A 25,737-nucleotide genomic window follows, 5' to 3' on the forward strand; every position below is an offset into this window, starting at 1 on the left:
CATACCACTTGTTGAAATTATTTTCAATATATTTTTGCTTTATGTTTGCTTTGCAGTTGTATTAATATAGATTTCTTATTATTTAAAATACAGTCTTATGTATTGAAACCTTGAGTGTGCAGAAATACATGTTTTCAGTCCATCTGTGTAGGTCTTTAGCATGGAAGGGGAAACAAAAAATATTTTCTCTTTTGCTCTTATGTAATACCAAACAATACAGGCTCTGATTCTGTTGAGGGACTTCTCTAAAAATACAAACCATTCATACATAAATTACAGTGTAAATTAATAATGCTTGTCTCCTTATTTTTAGATTGTTAAATGCTATAAAGTACAATGTCTAACCCAAAAAAAAGAAAAACACTTTAGCTTCTGTATGTCATTAGATAACCTTAGGAAGATTGTTATGGTAAAAAAACAGAAGATACAGAAAGATTTTTATTTTCTAGTGTTTTGAGAATAAATTGAATATAGTTTACTGTTGCTGTATACTTATATCTTATGAAGTTATAATTATGGTTTATTCAAGGAATTTAGTTAATCTTTCCATTTCTATATATATTATCTAGGGTTAATTTAAAAGCATTAAGCTTGTGTAACTACACAATTATAGGAATATTTTTTTTTTCAGATAGTCAGTTGACAGTTTAAAGAGATGAGCAACACTAAAAATCTCCCAAATTAAAAAAAAGAAGACCACATAAAACCAAATCTTTTTGATTTAAAAATAATGGGGAAATAGAAATTAATAGTAACTTAAGTGAAATATTCATTTGTCATTAAAGGAGGTTGGGGGACTATATTTTAAAATATTTTCTGTAGATATTAAACTTTAGTAAAAATGAAAGGATAAGAAATAGTCTAACTTAAAAACAAGGGGAGATTGCTTTTGTCCTTTCACATCACTAGTACTTAATAAAATTTATAGACATATCCTAGTGCTTTTTAAAATAAATTTCTTTAAAACCATCTTTTTTTTTTAATAATTAGAAGCAGCACAATAAACTGTCAACAGCTTCTTTCTTGCTTTTGGTTACCAGAATTAATCTTTGAATAGTTTTGATTTTAAAATATTGTCGAATTTCTTAAGTAAGAAATTGTATTTATTTTTCTAACATGTGTGAGAGAAATGGAATTACTGGGCTAGGAGGGATCATTAATTGTTCTTATATAGGCACTGATGTTAGTTTCAATCAAAACTTCAGAAGCAGTGACATGATTTAACTCTTAAGATTGAACACTGCCTGAAGAATTTAACTAACTTGATTTGACTGCAATTATACATACCAAAAAGGGATGCAAAAACTAAAATTTGGTGTTAATTCATAATAGATTAATGTTAAATGATACTTTCTTTTGTTAATAGAAAAAGATGTGCTAAAAACTTTTAAAAACTTACATGAGGTTTATATAAGTACACAGTACTGTATATGTATACATACACACTACCACGATACGTAATCTTATTAGAGGCATACAAATGAAAAGGCAAGCAAAATAGTTTACATGTAAAACTATTGAAACCACAGAATTACATTATAATTACTTAGAAATTGGAGAAAAAACTGCTTATTATATTGTACTAAAATGGAGTCATAATTTCAGTAAAAACTATTCACAATTAATCCTACAAAGCCATTTAAAATTTTATTTTCCTCCCATTTGGTTCAAATCATTTGTTACACATTTGTTACACTGATAAATGACTTAGTTTTTATTTCTTCATTCTCCTTTTTTACTTGTCTTTCATTACCTTTGTCTTTCATTTTTAGAAATACAAACATTAGGTCAAAGATTTTAGCTTTTATTTCTCCTGCTCTAAAGTACCATTATACCATTTTTCATTCTGTATATTTTTCTAACTGATGATTGGGATATTTTATATATCCAGGTCTTTTGTTGTAACTCACTGGAATTCATTTTACTGGATAAAATATGATAGGACTGAGATAGAACATGAGACAGATTTGGATCTTGACTGATGATAGACCTGTTTCATCTACTGACCCATAGCAGACGGTTTTTAATTTGTAGCACCAGAAGGATTTGCATATTGTTAAAAACAAGTAGATTAATGAAATTTTGTAATTTATTGAACATATACTATGTTTCTGTGAAGATAGTACTATGGTAGTGTTTTGTTCTGTAATTGATAAATAGCAGCAATGATAACCAGATTTTCTATTTCATTTTTGTTAGAAATATTTTTTCTAAGATTTGATAGCAAGATTTAAGTTTGAATGTAATTTCTTCTAACTATGCAGCATGATACTTTCAGCAGTGTGGAGAATTGCTATTAAATCCAGTTTTATTAATTTGAAAGTCATTACCCTGATTTAATAACCCCCAAATACCTTCTGTAAATAAAAAGAAAATTTATTTAGGGATTCATTTAAGTTACTTGTGTGTTAGAAATATTCACACTCATAACTCAGATTATGTGCCAGTTTCTACTATAATATCTGGAATTTAGTGTGAAGTCATTAATTTTTTTTTAATGTTAAGGAAGCTAAGTAGTTATAAACTTCTGCAAGACCCTCTCCCCCCCACTTCTAGGATAGGGCTTGGCATGTAGTTGGTGCTCAGTAAATGTTTATAGAATTGATTATTTTCCATTTCAGTCACCAAAACCTTGTTAGTTTATGACCTTCCAAAATATAGTACCTAATCCTAAACCTCCCGGGTACCTGTTTTTCTTGGATCCACTTTCCTTCCCTCACCAGTGCCTTTAGTTCTTCACAGTACCCCATTTCTCTCTGTTTCCCTTCACCTCCCCTCCATTCTTCATGTTTACTTCAGGTCACACAAATTCCCCATGTACCTGATTTCCTCACCCCTCTGGGTCCCCACACAATGATGTTAACTGTACAGTTTACAAACTATTTTTAGTCTTTGTCATTTGGTTATATCCCAGAAATTCACATGAATTGCTTTTTTTTTTTTTTTTAAAGGCTTTTATTTATTTGACAGATAACAAGCAGAGGGAGCAGTAGAGGGAAGGAGAGAGAGAGAAGCAGGCTCTTCACTGAGCCAGAAGCCCTATGTGGGGCTTGATCCCAGGACTCTGGGATCCTGACCTGAGTTGAATGCGACACTTAACCAATTTGAGGCAGCCAGGTGCCCTTGGGTTGTTGTTTTTGTTTGTTTTTTTTAATGTTAAATTAAAAGGAGCTTCTAATTTTTTTTTACTTTGTTGTAAGTTTTTCTGTTTTGTGCTTCATACTATTATGTTCTTAATTTTGAATAATTATTACAGAAAAAAAGGGCCTCCATGTTGTCAAACCTTCCTCATGTCTTTACCTCAGAATTTCCCCTATTCTTGCATTTAGGATCACTTAATGCCAATCTGCCCTGTCCTTTTTAGCACATTCACCTCTATTCCAGACTAGGACTAATTTTTAAATTCATGAGGGTTTTAAAGAACTCCAGTATTTCTAGTCTTTGCTACTTGATTAGCCTTCTTGGTGATATCAGTGTTTATTAATGAGTATAGTAGTCATATAAACTTAGAACAGCTGTGAAGTGGTAGGTCACTTTGAATGTGTGTTTAGCAGCTGTGCCTGTGTTTTGGACCACCTAAAAGTCCGTAGCATGGATCATTATAAATAGCCATTATAAATTCCACCCTTCCCCCAACGACTGACATGGCAGGTTGAGCTGAAAACAATAAAGTTCTTTTCTAGGAGTGAATGGAACAGACATGATGACTTATCATAATTGAAGTAGAACAATAAAATTTTAAGAATTGAATAGTTTTCTTTTTAGAGGAAAAACCTGTCCTGCATTAAAATGCAGGAAAACACTTTTCAGATACCCATGTGTGGAAAAATATATAGGCTAATTTGTATAAAAAGAATACTGTTCGTCCTAAACAGATACAGTCTAGATTGTCAGGGATTTAAATCTGTAGAGCTGTGCATTGGATATGTTGTCCAAAAATGTATATAATACTCTCAACCTCATGAGTTAATTCTATTAAATTATTTAATATATGTATCATACTTAGAACAGTGCCTGGCAGCTATTGCTAATATTATTATTTTCTTTTTAGATTACTTAACTTTTGATAGCCCATGAACAAATTCAAATATAGATAATTAGGGGGGCGCCTGGGTGGCTCAGTGGGTTTAAGCCTCTGTCTTCGGCTCAGGTCATGATCCCAGGGTCCTGGGATGGAGCCCCACATTGGGCTTTCTGCTCAGCAGAGGCCTGCTTCCCTTCCTCTCTCTCTGACTGCCTCTCTGCCTACTTGTGATCTCTGTCAAATAAATAAATAAAATCTTTAAAAAATATAAAAGAAAAAAATATATATAGATAATTAGGAATTAGACCACCCAGGGTAGTGCAGTCTATTCAGACATTCAGTAAATTGTGTTGACAGAATAAGTTAACTGTAAGTACAGCCATGTACTTTTTTAAGAATTCCAAACCTCCGCACCTTTAATCGTAGAATTTAAGGGGAGGTGGGCCTAAAGAGAACCTCACTTCTTGGTGAGACCTCCAATTCCCTGACTTTTCCTCTCCTCCCAACATTCCCTTTTGCAAATTGTTAAACAAGTCACAAGTAGACAACAAAGTTAACTGATTGTTCATCTTTTACCAAGCTTTCCTAGGTGTATCATCAGGACTAATTTTATACTCTATATCCTTTTGTCCTTAATCACCCCAAAAAGTCTAAACCTTCCAGATCACTCTCATTCATTTCCTTATCCTCAAACTCTTTGTGATGGATCACCCTTTTTTCTCTCAGGTACTTGGCATTTCCCTGAGGATACTGTTTTGTACTATACCCTCACAAAAAGTGGAAGTTTTGTCTATCTTTCTTGCTTATCAGTGATATTTATGGATGAGTGTATTTCCTCTCTTTTTAAAAAAAAAATGTAGATGGCATCAGATAATATTTTCCGCTTCCCCTCCTTTTCTAGTCATCTGCGTCCCTCTCAGTCACTCCTGCTCATTGATGATTTGAACACCTGGTACTGTCTTTTTTCTGCCCACTATTCCTGTAATTATTCTTAGTGATTTTCAGTATCCTTGTGTGATCTATCCAAAATCTTGACTTTCTCAATTCTTTGATATCCTTATCTCTAGGAACCTTGTCTTTTCCTTCACTTGGGTGACCTGCTTAAATAGTTACATTTAAAACCTTATTACCATTGACTGTACACTTAGAAAATCTTAGTTGCAAGCATTTCAAACTGTCTGACTAGCACTTACTTTCTTTTTAGCTCATTTCTCCTATTACAGTGATTTTTTTTGAAAAATTTATCTTCTGAAGACCTTCAGCATAATTTTCTATTATCTATCACTCCTTTCATGCTTTCACTTCCCTCCTTGCCTCACTCAGATTCCTTGGTCCATGACTAAGAGTGCTGCCTTTCATTAACTGTTGCCCCTTCATTGGTAAGATTCAACCTTGGTTAATTGCAACTCTTTCTCCTACACACTGGCTCCAAAGGTGCACATTAAATTTCCAGGAATCACTGCCTGGCCCTCATTCTCAGTTGATGATCTTACTCTTTATTCTACCTTGTTAAAATGAATGATCCATCTGTATTCCTACAGCTCACCCTTCACTTCTTAGTCCCTTCAACTATTCAAGAACTTCTGAAATTCTCTCTTCACTGCATTACCTTTCTCCTTCTACCCAATCATTCTCATCAGCATATATACCTCTTGTAATACCTCTTATTAAAACAACCAACCAGAAAATCCTCTTTTGGAGTGGATTGTCAAATCCAATGATTGGTTCAAAGTTTTTGTTTTACTTGACCCCATAACAGCTTTTACACAGTTGACTGTTCCCTTCTTTAAATTCCTTTCACCTTTGACTCTTGAATACTACCTTTCCAGTATTCTCCCAAACTCAGTTTCCTTTGCAGTATTCTCCTCCTCTTTCTACCACTAAATGTTAGAGTTCCTCAGGGCTCAGTCCTTGAGCTTCTGTCTTTTTATACTCACATTTCAGGTGATCTCATCCAGTCCTGTGCCTTTAAATAACATCAGTATTTGTATCTTTAGCCCAGAGCTAATCCTTGTACACTAGACTTGTATATTTAACTTCCTGTTCAGTATCTCCACTTGGATTAAATACCTGAAAGTTAACATGTCTAAAACAAGTGTCTAATTTTATTATTCTCCCCATTATCTTCTTTCACCATCACTCACTGAGATGCTGAAGATAGAAACTCTTAGAATCGTTTTCTGTTATTTTTTCCTTTGGTCCACATTCCGTCTAACAGCAGATCCTATTGGCTCTATGTCCAGGATATATTTATGATCTGGCCACTTTTTAGAATTTCGGAACTACTAGTTTTAAATTATTTAATTTGTTGCCTGAACTAGAGCAAGTAGACCTCTTACTGGTCTCCCTGTCTCTATTCTTTAAACAGTCTGTTTGCCTATTAGCCAGCGTCATCCTTTGAGAATGTCAGTACTTTATTTTTAACCCTTCTGTGGCTTCTGATCCAATATATAGTAAAATTCTAAATCCTTCTTAACTACAGACCAAAATGCCTATATGATCTCACCCCAGAAGTACATCCAGTCGTGTTTGCTACTGCCCCCTCACTTACTCTGCTCTGGTTATACTGGCCTTGTTCCTATTCCTCAGATATATCAGATGTGGCCATCTAAGAGCCTTTATCTCGATGTTCCCTTCTTTCTGGTAGATAATCTCATGGTTCATCCCTCACTGCCTTCAGATATCCCCTTATCTCTGCTTTTTCACAGGGCCTTCCAAGGTACTTATCTTAGGTTGCAGGTTCTCTTTCACTCCAAACATTACTGTCTTCTTACCTTTACAAAATTGTTTCCTTACAGTATTCAATATTGTCTGATTCTTTACTATTACAAATTTTTCTGTCCATCAGAATTTCTCCCTTAGACCTTCTATGAACCATGTATCACCCTTTATCTAGTGTTATTCTGATCCTCTCGCTGATGATTCTCTTCCTCTTTACCCCTCTGGGAAGAGATACTCATGAGGAGGTGAGAGAGAGAGAAAAGAGAGAAACCATTCAATTTCATTATAATTAGGATGATGAAATTAATTAAATTAGGTTGATGACTCATCAACCAAACTGGAGTACTTTTGATGGAAAGAGAAAACTACTAATAAGTAAAGTGGGACAACAGGCATAAATATAGACTTAGCAAGCAAACAAAGGCGTATGGTACATCATTTATAGCCATTTATCTGCTGATTTTTCTCACCAGGCAACCAAGATATCTCCACCTTGGACCGTTTTAAATTGGCCTAACCTTCCTCAATACATGTTTCATACACTTAGACTCATGCCTAATGACAGTTGTATTTTGAAGTGTTATGTCAAATTTATATATTTTTCTTCACCTGTGAGGAATGAAACTGGTTATATTCAGCAATATATTGCCTTTGTATTAAACTAGAATATATAGAAAGTAGGTAGACAGTCCGTTTCTAGGAGATAGTTAGAAATAGTCTCCTTTGGGTATTGTCAGACCAAGAAACCAAGGTTAGGATAAAAATTTTTCTATACTGAGGGGGAAGCAGGCTCCCTGCTGAGCAGAAGGCCCGATGCGGGGCTCAATCCCAGGACCCTGAGATCCTGACCTGAGCTAAAGGCAGAGGCTTAACCCACTAAGCCACCCAGGCACCTCATGCCAGGATCTCTTTTACTGTCATTCTACCTTCAGTGTCATCCTGGTTCCTAATCAAAGCTCTCCCACTGTCCTTGTTCTGTTGTCTGTCTGATTCTCAACCAGGACTCATTTACTCTTCTATGTTCAAATATCTACTAGTCTAAAATTATCCAGTAGCTATTTAATGATGCCCAAATCCCTCCATTCCAGGCCTCGCCCTGAACTCAGTCCTTCGTTCAATTTACCACCCTCAACTCCCCTCTGGTTAGACCTCAAACCTGATCTTCTGGTAACTACTATGTTACCAATTCCCTGCGGGTCTGTCATTGAGCTTGTACAGTTCTCTTCCAACACCAGTGCCCTTTGAACCTGAACTCCAACCCCAGCCTCTGCTAAATATTTTCCTTTTTTAAAAATTTTAAGATTTTATTAATTCATTTGACAGAGAGCAGGAGAGCACAAGCAAGGGGAGCTTCAGGCAGAGGGAGAGGAAGAAGCAGACTCCCCACTGAGCATGGATCCCGATGTGGGACTCGATCCCAGCACCCCAGGATCATGACCCAAGCCAAAGGCAGACACTTAACAACTGAGCCACCCAGGCTGCTGCTAAATATTTTAGAATCTATTCCCCTTTGGACTAAACTCAAACCCATAGATGTATTCAATTGTTCCCATTTCTATCTCTCTGGTCTGACCCTAAAACAGGGCTTCTGTAAACTCTAGTCGGAGTTCAAGCATTTGCCAACTGTTCTAACATCAATATCTCGCAGCCTCAATACTCAAACTGTTCTGTTCGAACTGTTGATTAATTGCAAACTAATTAAAAATCCCGGCCCCTCCTACCTTGACCTCAAACCTGGGTCTCTTTATCCTACCATCAGTGACCTTCTGATCTGTTATTGAACCCTGTGTACTCATTTTTCTACCATCAATGCCCCCTCTTACCTGACTTTGAACCACGTCCCTGTTAATTTGTCCACTGTCAATTCCCCTCTGGTGGTGTTGCCTTTCACTGGTAAGACTAGGACTATTATTAATGCTCCCTTGGCCTGAGCTCAGACAAGGGCTTTTGTTAGTAACTTCGCCATCAATACTCTGTTGTTTTAGAGCGCTGACCCTGACACATGTTAACTAGTCCATCATCCATGCCCCGTTTTCTGACCTTAAACTTGGACTGTCATTAAATTAAGTCTTTCAACATCTGTGCCCTTTTGGTGATATTTCAAACCCAGCTCATGGTAAACATCCTGGCAATGGTAGCCTTCTGGGCTGAACTCATATATAGGAGAGGAGAGGAGAGGAACACCTACTAAACTTATAAGGACTTCAGAGTGGTCACTACTGGCGAAATACAGCCTACGGCCAGATATAATGGGGCAAGAGGTTAAAAAAAAAAAATTCTTCTATACTGGTTGTGAGGTGCTACCTGTTGACAAAGTTTAATTGCCCACGCAAAAGGCCACTAAAGCTCAGTGGTAAGATTGGTACCATGACTCAGATTTAGAAATTAATTGTTCCCCTTTTCACCTGAAGAATGTTGTGGAATTTCTTACAGGGAAATTTTATATGTACCCACTAAAAATTTGTTCAAACAATGTTTAAGACTCAGTCATTTGTACAGTAAGACACTTTAGAAAAGTGTAGAGATGAGGACTAAACAACAACAACAACAAAAAGTGTTATAATGGTTATATAAGCCGTTTAAAAATACCAAATTGACCATACACAGTCCAGCATTGCACTCTTTGGTATTTACCCAGATGTGTTAAAAACTTGCGTCCACATGAAAACCTGCACACTAGTTTATAGCACCTTTATTTATGATTGTCAGAACTTGCAAGCAACCAAAATGTCCTTCAGTGGGTGAATGGATAAATAAACTCTGGTACCTTCAGACAGAGGAATTGATTTATCACTAAAAAGAAATGAAAAGACATGGAGGAACCTTAAATGCGTGTTACCAAGTGAAAGAAGCTGATCTGAAAAGGCTACGTACCCTGTCCTTTTAACTATGTGACATTCTGGAAAAGAGAAAACTATGGAGACAGTACAAAGATCAGTGGTTTCCAAGGGCTAGGGAAGAATGATGATGAATAGGTAGAACACAGAGGACTTTTACAACAGTAATACTCTTCTGTATGATCTTATATTGGTAGGCAAATGACATTATACATTTGCTACAACCTATAGAATGTCCAAGAGCGAACCCTGAACTATGAACTTTGGATAATAGTGGTGTGTCAGTGTAGCTTCATCATTTGTACAAATGTATCACTCTGGTAAATGTTGATGATGGGAAGACTAGCGTGTGTGGGCATAGGCTATATGGGAACTCTACTTTATCCTCAAGTTTGCTTTGAACCTAAAAACTGCTTTAAAAAATAAAGCCTATTAAAAATTAGTATCTTAATGGAGATTCAATTGGCTATAGCTTAAAGAACTAAATAAATGAAATTTGTTTATATAAGCTCTTTATAAATAAGAAATGTGTTGTATTCATCTTTGTATAGTATCATGTTAGATGGCCCTTTTGTCAAGGACAGATAGGTAAAAAGAAATTTCACAAGCTGCAGCTTATATATTTTTAATATATTCAAACAGGTTTTCGAGTTAACCTTTAAAATAATGTGTTAATAACAGTGCTGAAAAATTATCCACTTCTCATGAGGTCAAGATAAGACATTCAGCCTTTGTAACATTTTTGCCTGTATTTTCAAGCAGTGTTTGTTTTTATGAGATTTGTACTTCATACCTCTTATCACAGCTATAATCAATTTATTCAGGTAATCAATTGGGAATGATTTGTTTAATATTAGCTGCTGAAGCATAAGCTTCACAAGAGCTGATAGTATAAGATGCGTATTTTCTTATATCCCCAGAAACTAGCATGGTGAATGCGCTTGAAAAATATTTGTTGAACTGGGCGCCTGGGTGGCTCAGTCGGTTAAAGCCGCTGCCTTCGGCTCAGGTCATGGTCTCAGGGTCCTGGGATCGAGTCCCACATCGGGCTCTCTGCTTGGCGGGGAGCCTGCTCCCCCCCCCCCCTCTGCCTACCTCTCCATCTACTTGTGATCTCTCTCTGTCAAATAAATAAATAAAATCTTTAAAAAAAAAATTTGTTGAACTAATAAGCAAATGTTATATACTTGTTTATTTTCATTTAATCTGATGCTGGCTGTAAGGAAGTTTGGAGCTTCTGAATATGGTTTGGCCACTATAAATTTCCCAGGCACTTTATATGTTGAACTATGGCTTATAAATTTTTTTTAAATTAAATTAATTTATTTATTTTCAGAAAAACAGTATTCATTGTTTTTTCACCACACCCAGTGCTCCATGCAATCCGTGCCCTCTATAATACCCATCACCTGGTACCCCAACCTCCCACCCCCCCCGCCACTTCAAGCCCCTCAGATTGTTTTTCAGAGTCCATAGTCTCTCATGATTCACCTCCCCTTCCAATTTACCCCAACTCCCTTCTCCTCTCTAACACCCCTTGTCCTCCATGATATTTGTTATGCTCCACAAATACGGCTGCCTTCGGCTTAAAATTTTTTTTAAAAAAGATTTTATTTAAAAAAAGTCTACCCTACAGGATTTTGCAAAATCATGTATATTTCAAAAGTAATCCAAAGCTCTCTGCGAAAAAAATTAGGCATATGTATTCCTGTACATATGAAGAATTTAAATTCATATCGTTAAAATTTGACTTAGATTCATTTTCTTTAAAGATCTTTTTCTGTGTTATTCTTTGTACTTCCTGGCACTCTAATTTAGATTACATTTCAGTCCTCCATTTTTAAAATTTAGAATTTTTATAAAGGCAAAAATAGTTGTTCAGACCATGTGGAGAACAGTAGCCTACAATTAACACCTTATTTAACAAACTTTAAATAAACCAACTGATGTAATAATTTTACAGGCATATGCAAATCAATCAAAAAAGACTGGACCTATTTTGTGCAAGTATAAACCAACTGGCAATGACATCTGGAGGTAGTGGAATTTTAGGAAAGCCTAAACACAACTACTTCTGCCTCTAGATAAATGTATTTAAAGGACTTTCTCCCTTACCTCTTAAAAGGATTCCTGCCTATTAATTCTTTATCCTTTAGTAAACCCCAGTTTAATCCTATATTTCTGAACAGTATTTTTTAGTTTTTGTGAAATCTAAATTGTGGCTATTAATTTAGTCAACTCTGGAATGTGAAGCAGTTATTGTTATGACAGAATAGGACCAGTTGATTGCCTTACAGATTTTTTGTTGGTCCTGAGAGTAATAACTAGAGATTATAATCTGAGATTTGGATCAAAACAGATTCCAGCTTCATTTTTCTGTATTTAATTCTGACTGATCTTGGTAGAGCTACCTAAGATCTACAAAGTATTACAAATTTGAAAAAAATCAGTTTGAAGTTATTTTGAAAATTGGAGATAACAAGATGCATATCCCAATGTTAGGAATTAATTGCTTCATCTATACTAAGTACCATAAACAGGATTTGGCAGTGGGGGTGGGTAGGAATGGGAAGCAAAACAAAAATCACGTCATTTTAATCACTCTTCCCAAACTGAAAGGCTACATACAGTTTAGAGCCTATATTCTTTCAGATATAAGAACACTGCTTTATTATATAAGCCTTTTTTATAAAAATATTTTAAATAACTATAGATGAAATTTGAAATTTCTATATGTATTTTTTTAATTTTCAATTCCATGATCTTATGGGAGGAGTTGCATATTTTTATTATCATAGATAAATGAAGTTTTATTGGAACACAGCTCCGTTTGTGTATTGCATATAGCCATTTTCAAGCTACTATAGCACAAAGTTGGGTAGTTGCAACACAGAAACATGGCCCATAAAGTCTAAAATATGTATTATCTGGCCCTTTTTAGAAAATGTTTGCCAAGGGCGCCTGGGTGGTTCAGTGGGTTGGACCGCTGCCTTCGGCTCGGGTCATGATCTCAGGGTTCTGGGATCAAGTCCCATGTCAGGCTCTCTGCTCAGCGGGGGGCCTGCTTCCCTTCCTCTCTCTCTGCCTGCCTCTCTGCCTGCTTGTGATCTCTCTCTGTCAAATAAATAAATAAAATCTTAAAAAAAAAAAAAAAGAAAGAAAGAAAATGTTTGCCAATCCTTGAGCTAAGGACTGAACAAGTATTCTATTTCTTTTGGGGGGTATTACATATTGTCTTTGTGGTAAAACATGATAGTAACAATAAGGACCAAATAACTCTTCTGAAAGTATTTTAAAAAGACAGTGTAGCATACTGGTTGAGCAGACTGTTGTTAGAGGATAATGGCCTGAGTTTGTTTCTGTTCTGCTGTTTACTAGCTGTAGCACTTTAGACAAATACATCTAAATTCTTTGACTCTCTTTCCTCCACCTGTAGAAAATAGAGATGAAAAAGTGTTATCCACATCAAGATTTAGTGGAAATTAAATGAGACAGTATAAGCAAAGCCCTAATAATACCTGATAATCATCATCATTACCATCTTCATTACCACCATTATCAGTAGTTCCACAAAATATTCTGGTTTTTTTTTTTTTTGTTTTTTTTTAAATGAGGAATCTAGATGTGGGAGAAGCAATCTAATTATAGAGTGGTAAAGAATTATGTTTAACCAGAGGTTTGGTAACCTTGACAGGGTATCCAGGGAGGAAAACAGGAACCACAGCATTTATTTTAACAAAATGTAATATTGGGGAAGGAGGGTGCTTTTAAAAAAAAAAACGAATTGGAGATTTGAAAAGGAAAAGTGAAACACCAAAGTAAAACAGATAGTAACCATAGGAAGCAGCTGCCACATGTGGTAGGGACCTAGAAACAAGCTGAAATTAGTAGAACCTAGAAATTTGGAAGATGGGCACCACAGCTTTTAAATATAAGCCGTCAGTGAAAAATACTTACTAATACAGTTTTTAAAAGAGAAGAGGAGCACCTGGCGTGCTTAGTTGGAAGAGCATGCAACTCTTGATGTTGGGTGGTGAGTCTGAGTCCCACATTGGTTGTAGAGATTACTTAAAATCTTTAAAAATAAAAAAAGATGAAAATCTATTGAGCAAATGTACCTAAGCAAGACATGTTTATTTTCAAATAGGACATTATTAGGCAATTAGCTACTGCTAGGTAGATAAAAACATGAAACTGGCAATTTTGGGGCACTTTCATATTTTTGAGACTTCTGTCCTACGTTCATCAAATGATAGAAAATCTTGAACACCTGATTGGTAGTGGCTCCCCAAGCACAGAAAAATCTTTTTGCAGTATCTCCTACATATATTTGATACTTGAATAAAGTCATGAAAGAAGTAATGGAATTGAGCCATGTGGATATCTGAGGCAAAAGCATTCCTGGCAGAGACATAGTAAGTAAATAAAAGACTGAGACCAAAACAAGTTCAGGCTATTTGGAGAACAGCAGGGAGGTCAGTATGGCTGAAACAGTTAAGTGGTAGGAGAATAGTAGAAAGGCAACAGGGGCTGGAATCATTACGGACTTCTAGAAGAATGAATAGAATAGGGTAAACGTATGATTACTAGAAAGCATTGAGAGCGCATTTTATATTAGTAATCATGAACTCCATGACTGTGTAGGTTTCTCTAACCATTTTCTGGTTTAAAAATCAGGTTAAAGTATATTGCAGTTTGTAGTTTCATACCTACTTGTTAATTATGTAACCATATCTTTAAATCCAAGTTTAAGGTCTCTTTACTTTAAATTTTTAGTGGTTGTTGATTCATCCTTCTACCAGCACAAAGTGAACGAGCTGAATGCTGATAGAATACCATCTTTTCATAATAAAGGGATGATAAACTTTAATTCATTATCATGAATCTTGCCAGCAGAAATAGTTTCACGGACTAGGTAATCTGTGTGAAGTAACAAAACTGTACCCGTGTTTTTATAATAAGATTATTAATCACTGGATCTATTTTCTGATCTCTCCTTTGTTATTTTAAAATCAAAACTTTGTAATTTAACACCTAGTGATTTGTTTTAAAATGTACCTGGTTTATTGATGTTTGCTTCTGACATAATTATGATGTGGATGTCACATGTAGCTGGTTCAGATAACATTTTCCCCCCTGCACCAGGGGGGAGAGAGTCAGACTTAAATAATGAAAAATCTTTATTCTAAAGATACTAGACCCCTGTTCAGTACAGTGATTCCCAAGTAGAGTATTGATAAATCTGCTCTGCTGTATTCTTCTATAAACATTGCCGGATTTTTTTGTTTTCCGCCCCCTTCTAAACAGCTTCTTTGACATTTGATCAGAGAAGCATATCTCCTCACAGCATAGTAGATCTTTAAACGAAGGAACTTGAATTAAGAATATTAACTTTGCCATACAAAAATGAAATAAGGTACTTATTGACCAACAGTGGCACAAGAGTAATTGCTTTTCCTTGTTATCTAAGGTATTAACAAAAGATTTGCTAATTCATGTATTTCATTTCCCCTAAATGTGGTATCAATTTATTTAGACCTTATTGAATCTTTGTGTATATTCTAAGCTCAGTTTACCTCATTCATATAACATGTCAATGTAAATTATCCTGTAATATGATTTCAGTTATCTTCAGATTTTTATCTTCTGCTATGAAAATCATTTTAATAATTTAGCAATAAAAATCTATTCAGATAGCCTTGCAAATCTTTTATGCTTGGGTCTATGATGTAAAAGATTATTTTTAATAGCCAAAGTGGGTTCTTTTTTTTTTTTTTTTTTTTTTGAGATTTTATTTATTTATTTATTTATTTGACAGAGAGAGAGATCACAAGTAGACAGAGAGGCAATCAGAGAGGGGGGAAAGAAGGCTCCCTGCTGAGCAGAAAGCCCGATGAGCTGGATCCCAGGACCCCAGGATCATGACCTGAGCCAAAGGCAGAGGCTTAACCTACTGAGCCACCCAGGCGCACCATGGGTGTTATTCTTAATAGTCCTTCCTAACTCCCAGTTGCCCATTATTCACCAGATGACACTAGGTGTACATTCAAAATCTATCTTGATTTGACTACTCATGTCCATTTTCACCAAGCCACTGATGACCTCTCAAGAATCTGGATTATCACAGCAACCTAATTGTCCTTTCTGTCTCTTCCTATATCAGTCAGGATTCATATGCACATGTAGAACCACTTGAGCTATTTTAAGCAGAATGCGATTTAATAAATGTGGGCTTATTCAATATGCCTTCCTGATTGTATACTGAATTGGTTTACACGGCTGGATTAGTTATCAGCTGTGGCTAGGAAATTGTGTGTGTTGATATGTTATTTGTTTTTGAAGAATTTTTCAGCAGTATTTGCTTTCTTAAGGAAGAGGCCAGGGGCATTTATTATTGCATGAATGGCAGTGAAAGAAGGTGGTGCATAGTCATGAATGTTGATATACAGTACACATTATGCACGTGGCTGTACCTAATAAGGCTTCAGACCACTTCAGTGAAAATCTGTTACATTTTAAAAGCTGATTTCATAAGTTTAAGATCTTACATTGAATTTAAAATGTAAACTATGAAGAAATTTAATAAGAATCTCTAAAAATGATTGTTTAAACACTTTCCCAGAAGCTGTCAATTTCATACTGTCATAGAAAAAGTACTTTTAAAATATGTACAAGCCAATTATTTTACAGGAATTTACAATTTTCTGCGATGTTCTTTGAGACACTGTTAATATTATAGCCTCTGTTGTCATGGAAACGAGTCTCTGAAGGCAGCCTCAGGGGCTAATGATTCCATGGTGTTGCTATGGATAGAAACAACTGAGACACATGGTCTCAGTTAGTCACATGGTCATGATTAAAAAAAAAAAAACTCTTTGGATCGGATCTTACTGAGTGATACAAATGGAGCAGTAAAAGGATGATGGTAAAACAGTTACCATTGTCTAATGAAATATGTATATAAGATTTTTCAAGTTAAAATGCTTATGCTGAATTTCTCCTTTTCTGTAATAACCCAAATATAATGGTGACTGTATTTTGCTACCTCATTGTTTACATTAGGATCTAAAGCATGACATTTTCCAATTTAGAATCTTCTACAACTCCCTAGAATTTTACCCTGCTCTAAATCCTGTGCTTAAAATATCCTCTTACCTTTTTATTTTACTCTATTATCAGATCTAACATCTGTGCTGTTCCTGTATCACTCAACCTTCATTTGATTGTCTGTTATTTGTTTGGGGCTGTATTTTTGTTTCAGATGAACTAAATGAATTATTTTGTTGTTCTGTAGTTCTTTGTTACCTGAATTCGTTATCAGCTGTGGCTAGGAAATTGTTATGTATTGATAACGTTACTTATTTTTGAAGACTTTTTCAGGAGGATTTTCCTTTCTCAAGAAACTGGCAGAAGCTATGTTCTTTTTCAAACTACTTGTTCATTGCCATATAGAGAGTGGAGTGAATTAAGATGGCATAAGTTGTTTTAGGATTTCTTAAAAATGGTATTCAGATCCTTATCTAAAGGAGATAGATTTCAGAAGAGACTTAAAGCCAAGGTTACCATGAGGTTTAAATGTAATATTAAAGGATTTATAGTTTATCATGAAGGTCTTGGAGAGCAGCTGCCTAGTGGAGATTTTTGTGCTTGATGTTGAAATTTGATATAAGCATTTAGCTCTGTATTATTTTTATGTTAAAGTAGATTATTAATCAGCTAATATCTGACTCTGTTGAAGAGGCATAAGGAAACTTTAGAGGTGATAGATATATCTAGTATCTTGATTGTAATGGTTTCACAGGTACATGCATATGTCTGAACTCATTTAAGTTGTTTACATTAAATGGGTGAAGTTTTTTGTATATCAATTTTACCTCAATAAAGCTATTTTAAAAACCTGATATTACAAAAAATAATTATAAACTTTAGACTTTTTTTTCTTTGATAGTGTGGATGACTGCAGCAGTTATTTTGTAGTGTATCAGTCAATTTGGGTTTGTCTGTTATTCGGTGATTGGATTCAGGTTACGCATCTTTGACTGGAGTTTCTGAGAAGTGATAGGTTCTTTATCCTGTCAGGTAGCATGATTTTGAGTTGTCCCATCCTTGGTACTGGTAACTTTGATTAAGATCGTATCTGCTAGATTTCTTCACTGTAATTAATAAGTGTTTTTAAGAGAAATACTTGAGTGGATCCATGTGTCCTATTTAAACTTTCATCTACTCTAGAATGAAAGGGAAGGTTCATTCAGCAGCATTGGAATTTTTATATCTATTGATTTTTTTGAATGTATTATTTCTGTGGTGGTTGCCAAATTATGATTTTAAAATTCCAGAATTCCTTCTACATCTTTTAGTTGGCATCCTACTATAAGGAAATGCTTTCTCATCTTTTCATTTATTTTTATAATTATTATATCAATATGGACTCTTGGAATCCTGTTTTTATTCTGTGTATGCCACTGTTATCTTTATTTCGAATCTCAAATTGTTCCCAGTCTGACTGATCAAAACTCTTCAAACTAACTCCTGTGTCTTTTGTCCTGCCCTCATTATTCCATGAGCGCTTCTGTATTTTCTTGCACAGCAAGTTGTTCTAGGATCTTATTGTACTTGCTAAGCTCTAGCACTGGAATTAGCCATTTTGAAATCCAAAGACTCCTAGCCTGTTGTTTGTTTGTTTTTTAATTTGAGAATTGGTATTTAGAAACCATGATCTGAATGCTAGGTGTGTTCATGCTATTGGTGTGTTACTGCCCCCAGATCTTCTTTGTGGGCAGAGTTAGGGAATATATGTATGTATACACACACGTATGTCTGTGTTTCCAAGTCTATCTCTATATATTGAAAGCCGTGCATTCATGCTAATACCTCCAGTTCTGTTCTGGAACCATAGATATCATGCTATTTTTTTCCCTTTCCATATTCATAACTCCTTTCTCTGACATGAGGTATCTTATTCCCCTTATCCTTTATGTATGTATTTTTTAGATCAAAATCTCCTGTATGTCAGCAATCTCCCATCACCACTTCTCTTGGTGGGACACCCTCCTTACTCTGCCCAAGCTCCATCGTATCTCCTTTTTACTTCACTGAGGCCCTTGCACTTCATGCCAGACTACTGCTACTGCCACATTTAGGTTCAAACAAAACACATCAGCCTGCTTCCACTGCTCTGTCCATATGGATACCCTCCTTTTTCTGCTCAGGCTCCAAGCACCCTGTTCCAGACCACTACCACCCCTCTACTCCCTGCATACAGACATTCTCCTTACCCTGTTTGGCTTCAATAATCTGTATCTTACTGTTAAAAAGTCTTTACCTACACCAGGGTCATGGTAACATTCTGTCATTAATATCATCTAGAAATCTAATTTTTGTACTTCTCTTATGTTAGCAAACAGTCTGCAATTAATCTTAAGTATTGTATAAGATAGAGATGGGATTCATTTCATTTCCTGTAGGTATACCTAGTTGATCAAGTGGCAGTTCTTTTAAAACTATCTTTTTTCTCACACTTTGTTGTAAATCTAGAGTCAGAACCTCAAAAATTTTTTAAAAGTGATAGGAGTATTAAACTGAAAGTTGGTTAATATTTAAGTGATGCATTTTAAACTCATAATATGTAATTTAAAGTTTTTTTTTTTATGGAAACAGTATATAATTAGTGACTAGAGTCCCAAGCCAGATCTACAGATGGTTCTTACAGATGATTTTTAATTGTTGTGTAATATTTAATTTTACATAATTATCATTATTTGTATACTTAACCATTCCAGCACCTTTGGATATTTAGGATATTCCACATTTCCCAAGTATAAACAGTGGTCAGTAGAATGTATTAAGACTCTTAGAATATTTGTTTTTTAAATTGTTCACTTTGGGTAGATTTCTAGAATTAAGTCTAAAAGCTTAGACTTTTTTAAGGCTGTAGATAATTACTACTAAATTGCTTTTCTTAAAGTTTGTATGAATTTATACATCCAACAACAGTGGGAAAGGTCCTGTTTTTATGCATTAAAATTTACTTTGAGATTTGTATTGTGGCAAAATATATCTGACATAAAATTTGTCATTTTAACCTTTTTTAAAAATAATTCTGTGGCATTAATTGCATTCTCAGTGTTGCAACCATCACTATTAGATTTCCAAAACTTTTCATGACCTCTCACAGACTCTGTAATCATTAACTTAACATGCTCTTCTCTCCTAGCGTGGTAACTTCCATTCTACTTGAGTATACCTATTCTGAATGTTTCATGTAAGTCAAATCATACAATATTGTCCTTTTGTGTCTGATTCATTTCACTTGAGAACATAATGTTTTCAGTATACATCCATGTTGTATCATGAGTCAGAATTTCATTCCTCTTTGTGACTGAATAATAATTCATTGCATGTATATATAACATTTTGTTTATCCATTTGTCTGTTGATGGACACTTGGGTTTTTTCCACCTTTTTGGCTGTTGTGAATAATGCATCACTGAACATTGTGATGTAAAGTATCCAACTCCCTGTTTTCAGTTCTTTTGAGTATATGTATACTTAGTAGAATTGCTGGGTCATATGGTAATACTATGGTTAGCTTTTTTTGAAGAGCCATCAAACTGTTGCATAGCAGCTTACACCATTTTACATTCCTACCAATAGTTTTTGAAGATTACAAATTCTGTACATCCTTGCCAATGTAGTTTCTTTCTGTTTTTGTTTTTCTTTTTTTATTACAGCCTCCTAGAAAGTGTGAAGTGATTTATTGCTGTAATTTTGATTTACATTTTTCTAATGAATAATAATTTGTTGAGTATCTTTTCATGTGCTTATTTGCCATTTGTATATCTCCTTTGCAGAAATGACCACCAAAGTCCTTTGCCCATTTTTAAACTATCTTTTTGTTGTTGAGTTGTAAGAGTTCTTTATATATTCTGGCTATTAAACCCCCATTGGATGTATGACTTGTAAACATTTATTACCATTTTGTAGGTTGTCTTTGCACTTTCTTGATAATGTCCTTTGGTAGACAAAATATTTTGTTTGATGTTCTGATGACGTCTGGTTCATTTATTCTTGTCACTTATACTTTTGATATATTTAAGAATTCACTGTCAAATCTAAGGTCAGGAAGATTTACCCCTTTGTTTTCTGGTTTTATGAGTTCTAGTATGTATCTTTCTATTGTTGATTAATTTTTTAATTTTTGTATATGATGTGAGAGTGATAGAACTTCATTACTTTTGCATGTGGATATCCAGTTTTCCCAGCACCATTGTTGAAGAGAATCCGCGCATTTTTAATAAATTTTGATTAACTGATAGACCAAGAAGGTCAACATTGTAATTTTATTTTGTATTTCTTTGTTAGGAAAAGCATAGTTTTGATTTCAGCAAATTTGTTCTTCCTGTCTCTTTTAATGCACCTTGTCCTGTAATCAGTTGGATTTTAATGTTTCTCTTATACATGTAGAGTATGTTATTGGTTAATAAATGTTTATGAATTAATCCAGTTAACAAGGTTTAGGACAAGTTACAAAACACGTCTTGTTTTACATTTACATCTTTGAAAAATTAAACTAATCAAGCCAGATAGAGTAGTTGAGTGTAATATCAAAGCCCCTTACTTTATGTCACTGGAGTTCTTTTTTAATTTTTTCTGGAATATGTGTGGCACATAATAGTTACTCAGTGTTAGTTGAATTAATGGCTTTAAAGGCAGTTGTTTTAAAAGATTTATTTATTTGAGAGAGAGAGCGTGGGTGCAGGGGAGGGGGCCAAGGTGGAGGGAAGCAGAAACTTAAGCAGGCTTCCTTCTGAGCTTGGGGCTTACCCAACAATGTTGAGATCACCACCTGACCCAAAACCAAGAAGCGTCACTTAACTGATTGCACCACCTAGATGCCTGTTTGAAGGCAATTTTAAGGCAGCTTAGTACAGTTCTTAATAGTAGAGGTCAATAGCATAGATTTTAAAAGTGATAATAGATTCAATTTTTAAGTCCTTTGAATCCTTTGTGAATTTCTGAGCCCCAGTTTCCTGCCTGATGGGCTAATAAAATTGCTTTTGATTCCTTGAATGCAAGGAGGAAAGTAATCAAATAATATTCTGAATCCTGGAAAAATATTTTGTAGTCTTTGAAGTAAGTGTTTTGTCTCCTAGAGGAGCAAAATTGTAAGTCATTATCTTTTACTGTTTTCATTGAAATATCTAAAAAGTAATCTCTCATTTTAATTACAGTTATTAAAACTATTATTAGTAGCATAATGATTTCTAAAATAATTTCTGGAGAGCATTTTCTCATTTAAATTGAAGTAACATTAATATTTTACCTTTTTCTCAGTTATTTCTGAAAACTATAATATATTATGACAAAATTTTCTGTTATGTGTTTTTCTTTTATTTTGGTATTTTTCCTGATTTTTTGTCATTGATGATTTTTAGCCAACAGAAGCTGTACCTCCCTCTTCTCCCACTGTCCCTGTGATCCCTGTCCTGCCAGTCCCTGCTGAGAATACTGTCATCCTACCCACCATACCACAGGTTTTTATTAGTTTCTTTTTTCTTTATAAACATTTCATTTGCTTTTAATGTTTCATTTGTATTCTTTTCAAACTGTTTTAACTATTTCTTTGTTAGATTTAGTAATTCACTTTGGACTTCACCTGTTGTTTTTAGGGAATTAAATATTCGGGATTTAATATAAAATGGGTTCAATATGTGTCATTTTTTTAGGTTAACTATGAAATAGGACACATTTTAAACTTCGTAATATTGAACCTCCTTAGATTTGTTATCATGCATTTTGTATTTATAAATCTGCTTGAACCAGTTTTTTATTTGCTTTAGGAAATTTTCTTTTTTTTTTTCTTTTTAAGATTTTATTTATTTAACAGAGAGAGAAAGCACAAGTAGGCAGAGAGGCAGGCAGAGAGAGAAGGGGAAATAGTAGGCACCCTGCTGAGCAGAGAGGTCGATGCAGGGCTCTATCCCAGGACCCTGAGATTATGACCTGAGCTGAAGGCAGCGGCTTAACCCACTGAACCACCCAGACACCCCAGGAAATTTTATTTTCTAAAGATAATAAAAATCTTTATCTTCATATTACACTAGATGTGTCATTCATATTTGTTTTCCAATATATATTTACCTTCTTTGGAAATATTTCTTTCTCTGTCATTTGGTTAGATACCGTTCATATTTATCTGTTAAAAATAAGACCCCATACATGTAAAGTATATTGGAACTCTGTGCTATCTCTGCAACTTTTCTGTAAATCTAAAATTACTCTAATAAAAGTTTATTTTTAAAAAGGTAATGTGTGTATTTACACACACAATGGAATATTACTCAGCCATCAAAAATAATGAAATCTTGCCATTTGCAACATGGTTGGAGCTAGAGTGTATTATGCTTAGCAATATAAGTCAGAGAAAGACAGATACCATATGATTTCACTCACATATGGAATTTAAGAAACAAAACAGATGAATGTTTGTAGGGGGTAGGAAAGAGAAGGAAGCAAACCATAAGAGACTCTTAGAGAACAAACTGAGGGCTGATGGAGGGCAATTGCGGGGTGGGGGATGAGCTAGATGTGTGATGGATATTAAGGACAGCACTTTTATGATGAGCACTGGGCATTATATGTAAGTAATGAATCACTGAATTTTACTCCTGAAACTAACATTGTACTATATGGGTTTTTTTGTACTATATGTTAACGAACTAGAATTTAAATAAAATTTTGAAAACAAAATAAAAAGTAACGTGACAGTCAAAAACTAAAATGAAATGCTAGACAAATCCTTCAGTAATTCCAAGGGATGACTTAATAAGACATTACCTACCCTATAAACTAAGTCATCCAAAGTCAAAATAATGATAGTATTATTGCATATAATAAATAACACAGATCTTGGTTGTATACAATCTCAGTCTCATTTAGAGTATAAATAAATGCATCTTTAGCTATTTTTACTATTACTGATATGTGCATAAAATCTAGATAAAAATTGTATGCTTATCGTGTAAGTTCCATTGGAAGTAAAATGGGATATCAATTATTACTTGTCTCAGTGCCCTTCCCCTCATAAAAAATGAAATTCAAGAGGGACATTATACAAAATAGGATTCTAAGGGAAATTACAGATACTCCACTAAGACTTCAGTCTGTGTTATAATGTTACTGTTTCTACATAATCGTTCACCCTTTATGAAAATCATTAAAAGTTAAATCGTTGTAAATGATAGAATAGATAAATCCAGATGGATTTTTTTCTCTGTGTTGCATAGAAGAACTTGAACTTATAAATAAAATATAATTCTAAGTAAGCAGCCTATGTTTTATTGTAATATTGTAATAATTTAACCTCTCTCCAAGCATCTAGGATTTAGTAATACAATATTTTTTTAAAGTAGGGGATTTGGAAGTTTATTTTACTCTTGTCATTTCAATTCATCTTTTGGTGTTAAAATAGTTCCAAAACCCTTTGAAACTTCATAGTAGTTTTGTTCTTATGTTGCATAAGGAACCTGTCCTTTTCCTGCTCAAAGACCTCTGACTTATTTACTCCCAAGTGTCCCTAACATCATACTATATTTGGAAATTGTTGAGACATTACATAGCCTTGTAGTTATAAATGAGAGGTCTTAGAGGCAGATAGATCTGGTTTGGAATTCTAGTCCTACCACTTTATAAGCTGTATAACTCTGAGCAGTTTCCTTAACCACACTGAGCTTCTGTTACTTCATCTGTTAACACTGAAGATGATAGTAGTACTAGCTTAAGATGTTGTTGGAAGAATAATGGCATATGTGCAACTGGCACATAATCTTGGTTGTTCATATTATTAGTGTTGTCTCATATTTCTTTGAGACAGTAAACCAGGGAACAAGTTAGAAAAACAAATGAGGATATGTGCACAAGACAAAGGCTTATGTATTCTACTTTGCCTCATTTTAAGTTTTAAATACACTGAAAGCCCATGTAGAGTAGATTAATCATTTATGTTGTAATGTTGTATAATGTGAAAAGCCTATAGGTGTGCCTCATTTTTCCAGAATCAGTAAGTGCGTTCCTGGTTAATGAAGTAGAATATGGACATTATAAAAATTAGTATAAGTGATTAAAATGTCCTCAAATAAACTTGAAAGCTATACTTAATCTATAACCCAGTTTTAACACTTTAAATGGAAATAATTTTTCTTCTAAAGATCTACTACTTTACGTTTTATTTTTTTTTTTTAAAGATTTTATTTATTTATTTGATAGACAGAGATCACAAGTAGGCAGAGAGGCAGGCAGGGAGGAGGAAGCAGGCTCCCCGCAGAGCAGAGAGCCCGATGCAGGGCTCGATCCCAAGACCCTGAGATCATGACCTGAGCCGAAGGCAGCGGCTTAACCCACTGAGCCACCCAGGCGCCCCAACTACTTTACATTTTAGATGCATCAGGATATAATAGAAATAGAAGTAGAAGACATAAGGTTTGGATTCGAGTCCTACCTTTGCAATTCAAACAAGTTACTTAATGTCTACATTTTATCCTCCCTTCATCTATTAAAATGGAAGATAATGCCTCCCTGATTACTTTTAAATGCTTATTATACTTTTCAGAGTACTTTTATATTGGTCTTTTAAATTTTTAAAGCTTTCCATAATAGGAATTATTAGACTTATTATACACAGCAGTACAGAAGAAGGCATAACGAATGACTGCTTGAAGTTGCATGAAGAGCGCAGACTTTATAGTGAGACCTGACTACCACTTTCTGGCCTCACCCCTTTCTAGCTATGTGACAGTGGAGAAATGACTCAGCTTCTAATAGCCTCAGTTCTCTACATAGATACTGACCTACTAAATGTCTTTTTTCTACCCCAGAGTAAATACTCTGCTTTAAAACCAGATGCTTTAGACTCTTTCTACCAGTTTTGTGGATCTGTCATGTAATTGTTAAAAGTGACTAATTTGTGTGTGTAAAATTCTTTGTACATATTCATATATGTGCTTCAGAGGGATTGGTGTTGAGTTTTTTGTTATTATTCCAGTCATACCATTACTAAGATGAATATAACATTATCCTTGTCCTCCAGGAGACTCCTTTCTATCCAATAGACAGTTAACAATTCCCACATGACATGAGAGTAGTTACATAAGAGGTATA

The 25,737-nt window shown here is 34.6% G+C and overlaps 1 protein-coding gene across 19 annotated transcripts in view; it reads left to right on the forward strand.

Annotated features, from left to right (window-relative positions):
- Positions 1–25,737, forward strand: part of DLG1 (discs large MAGUK scaffold protein 1) — a 263,928-nt gene that overhangs the window by 115,525 nt on the left and 122,666 nt on the right. For 11 of the 19 annotated variants that reach the window (XM_044252049.1, XM_044252050.1, XM_044252052.1 and 8 more), the window contains one exon: positions 22,017–22,115. The exons of the other annotated variants lie outside the window; for them this stretch is intronic. In XM_044252049.1, coding sequence (XP_044107984.1) covers positions 22,017–22,115 — 99 coding nt within the window. The remainder of the gene's footprint in view (positions 1–22,016; positions 22,116–25,737) is intronic. 19 annotated transcript variants of the gene reach the window in all.

The sequence above is a fragment of the Neovison vison genome, chromosome 6, assembly GCF_020171115.1.
Source record: "Neovison vison isolate M4711 chromosome 6, ASM_NN_V1, whole genome shotgun sequence".
Classification (NCBI taxonomy): domain Eukaryota; kingdom Metazoa; phylum Chordata; class Mammalia; order Carnivora; family Mustelidae; genus Neogale; species Neogale vison.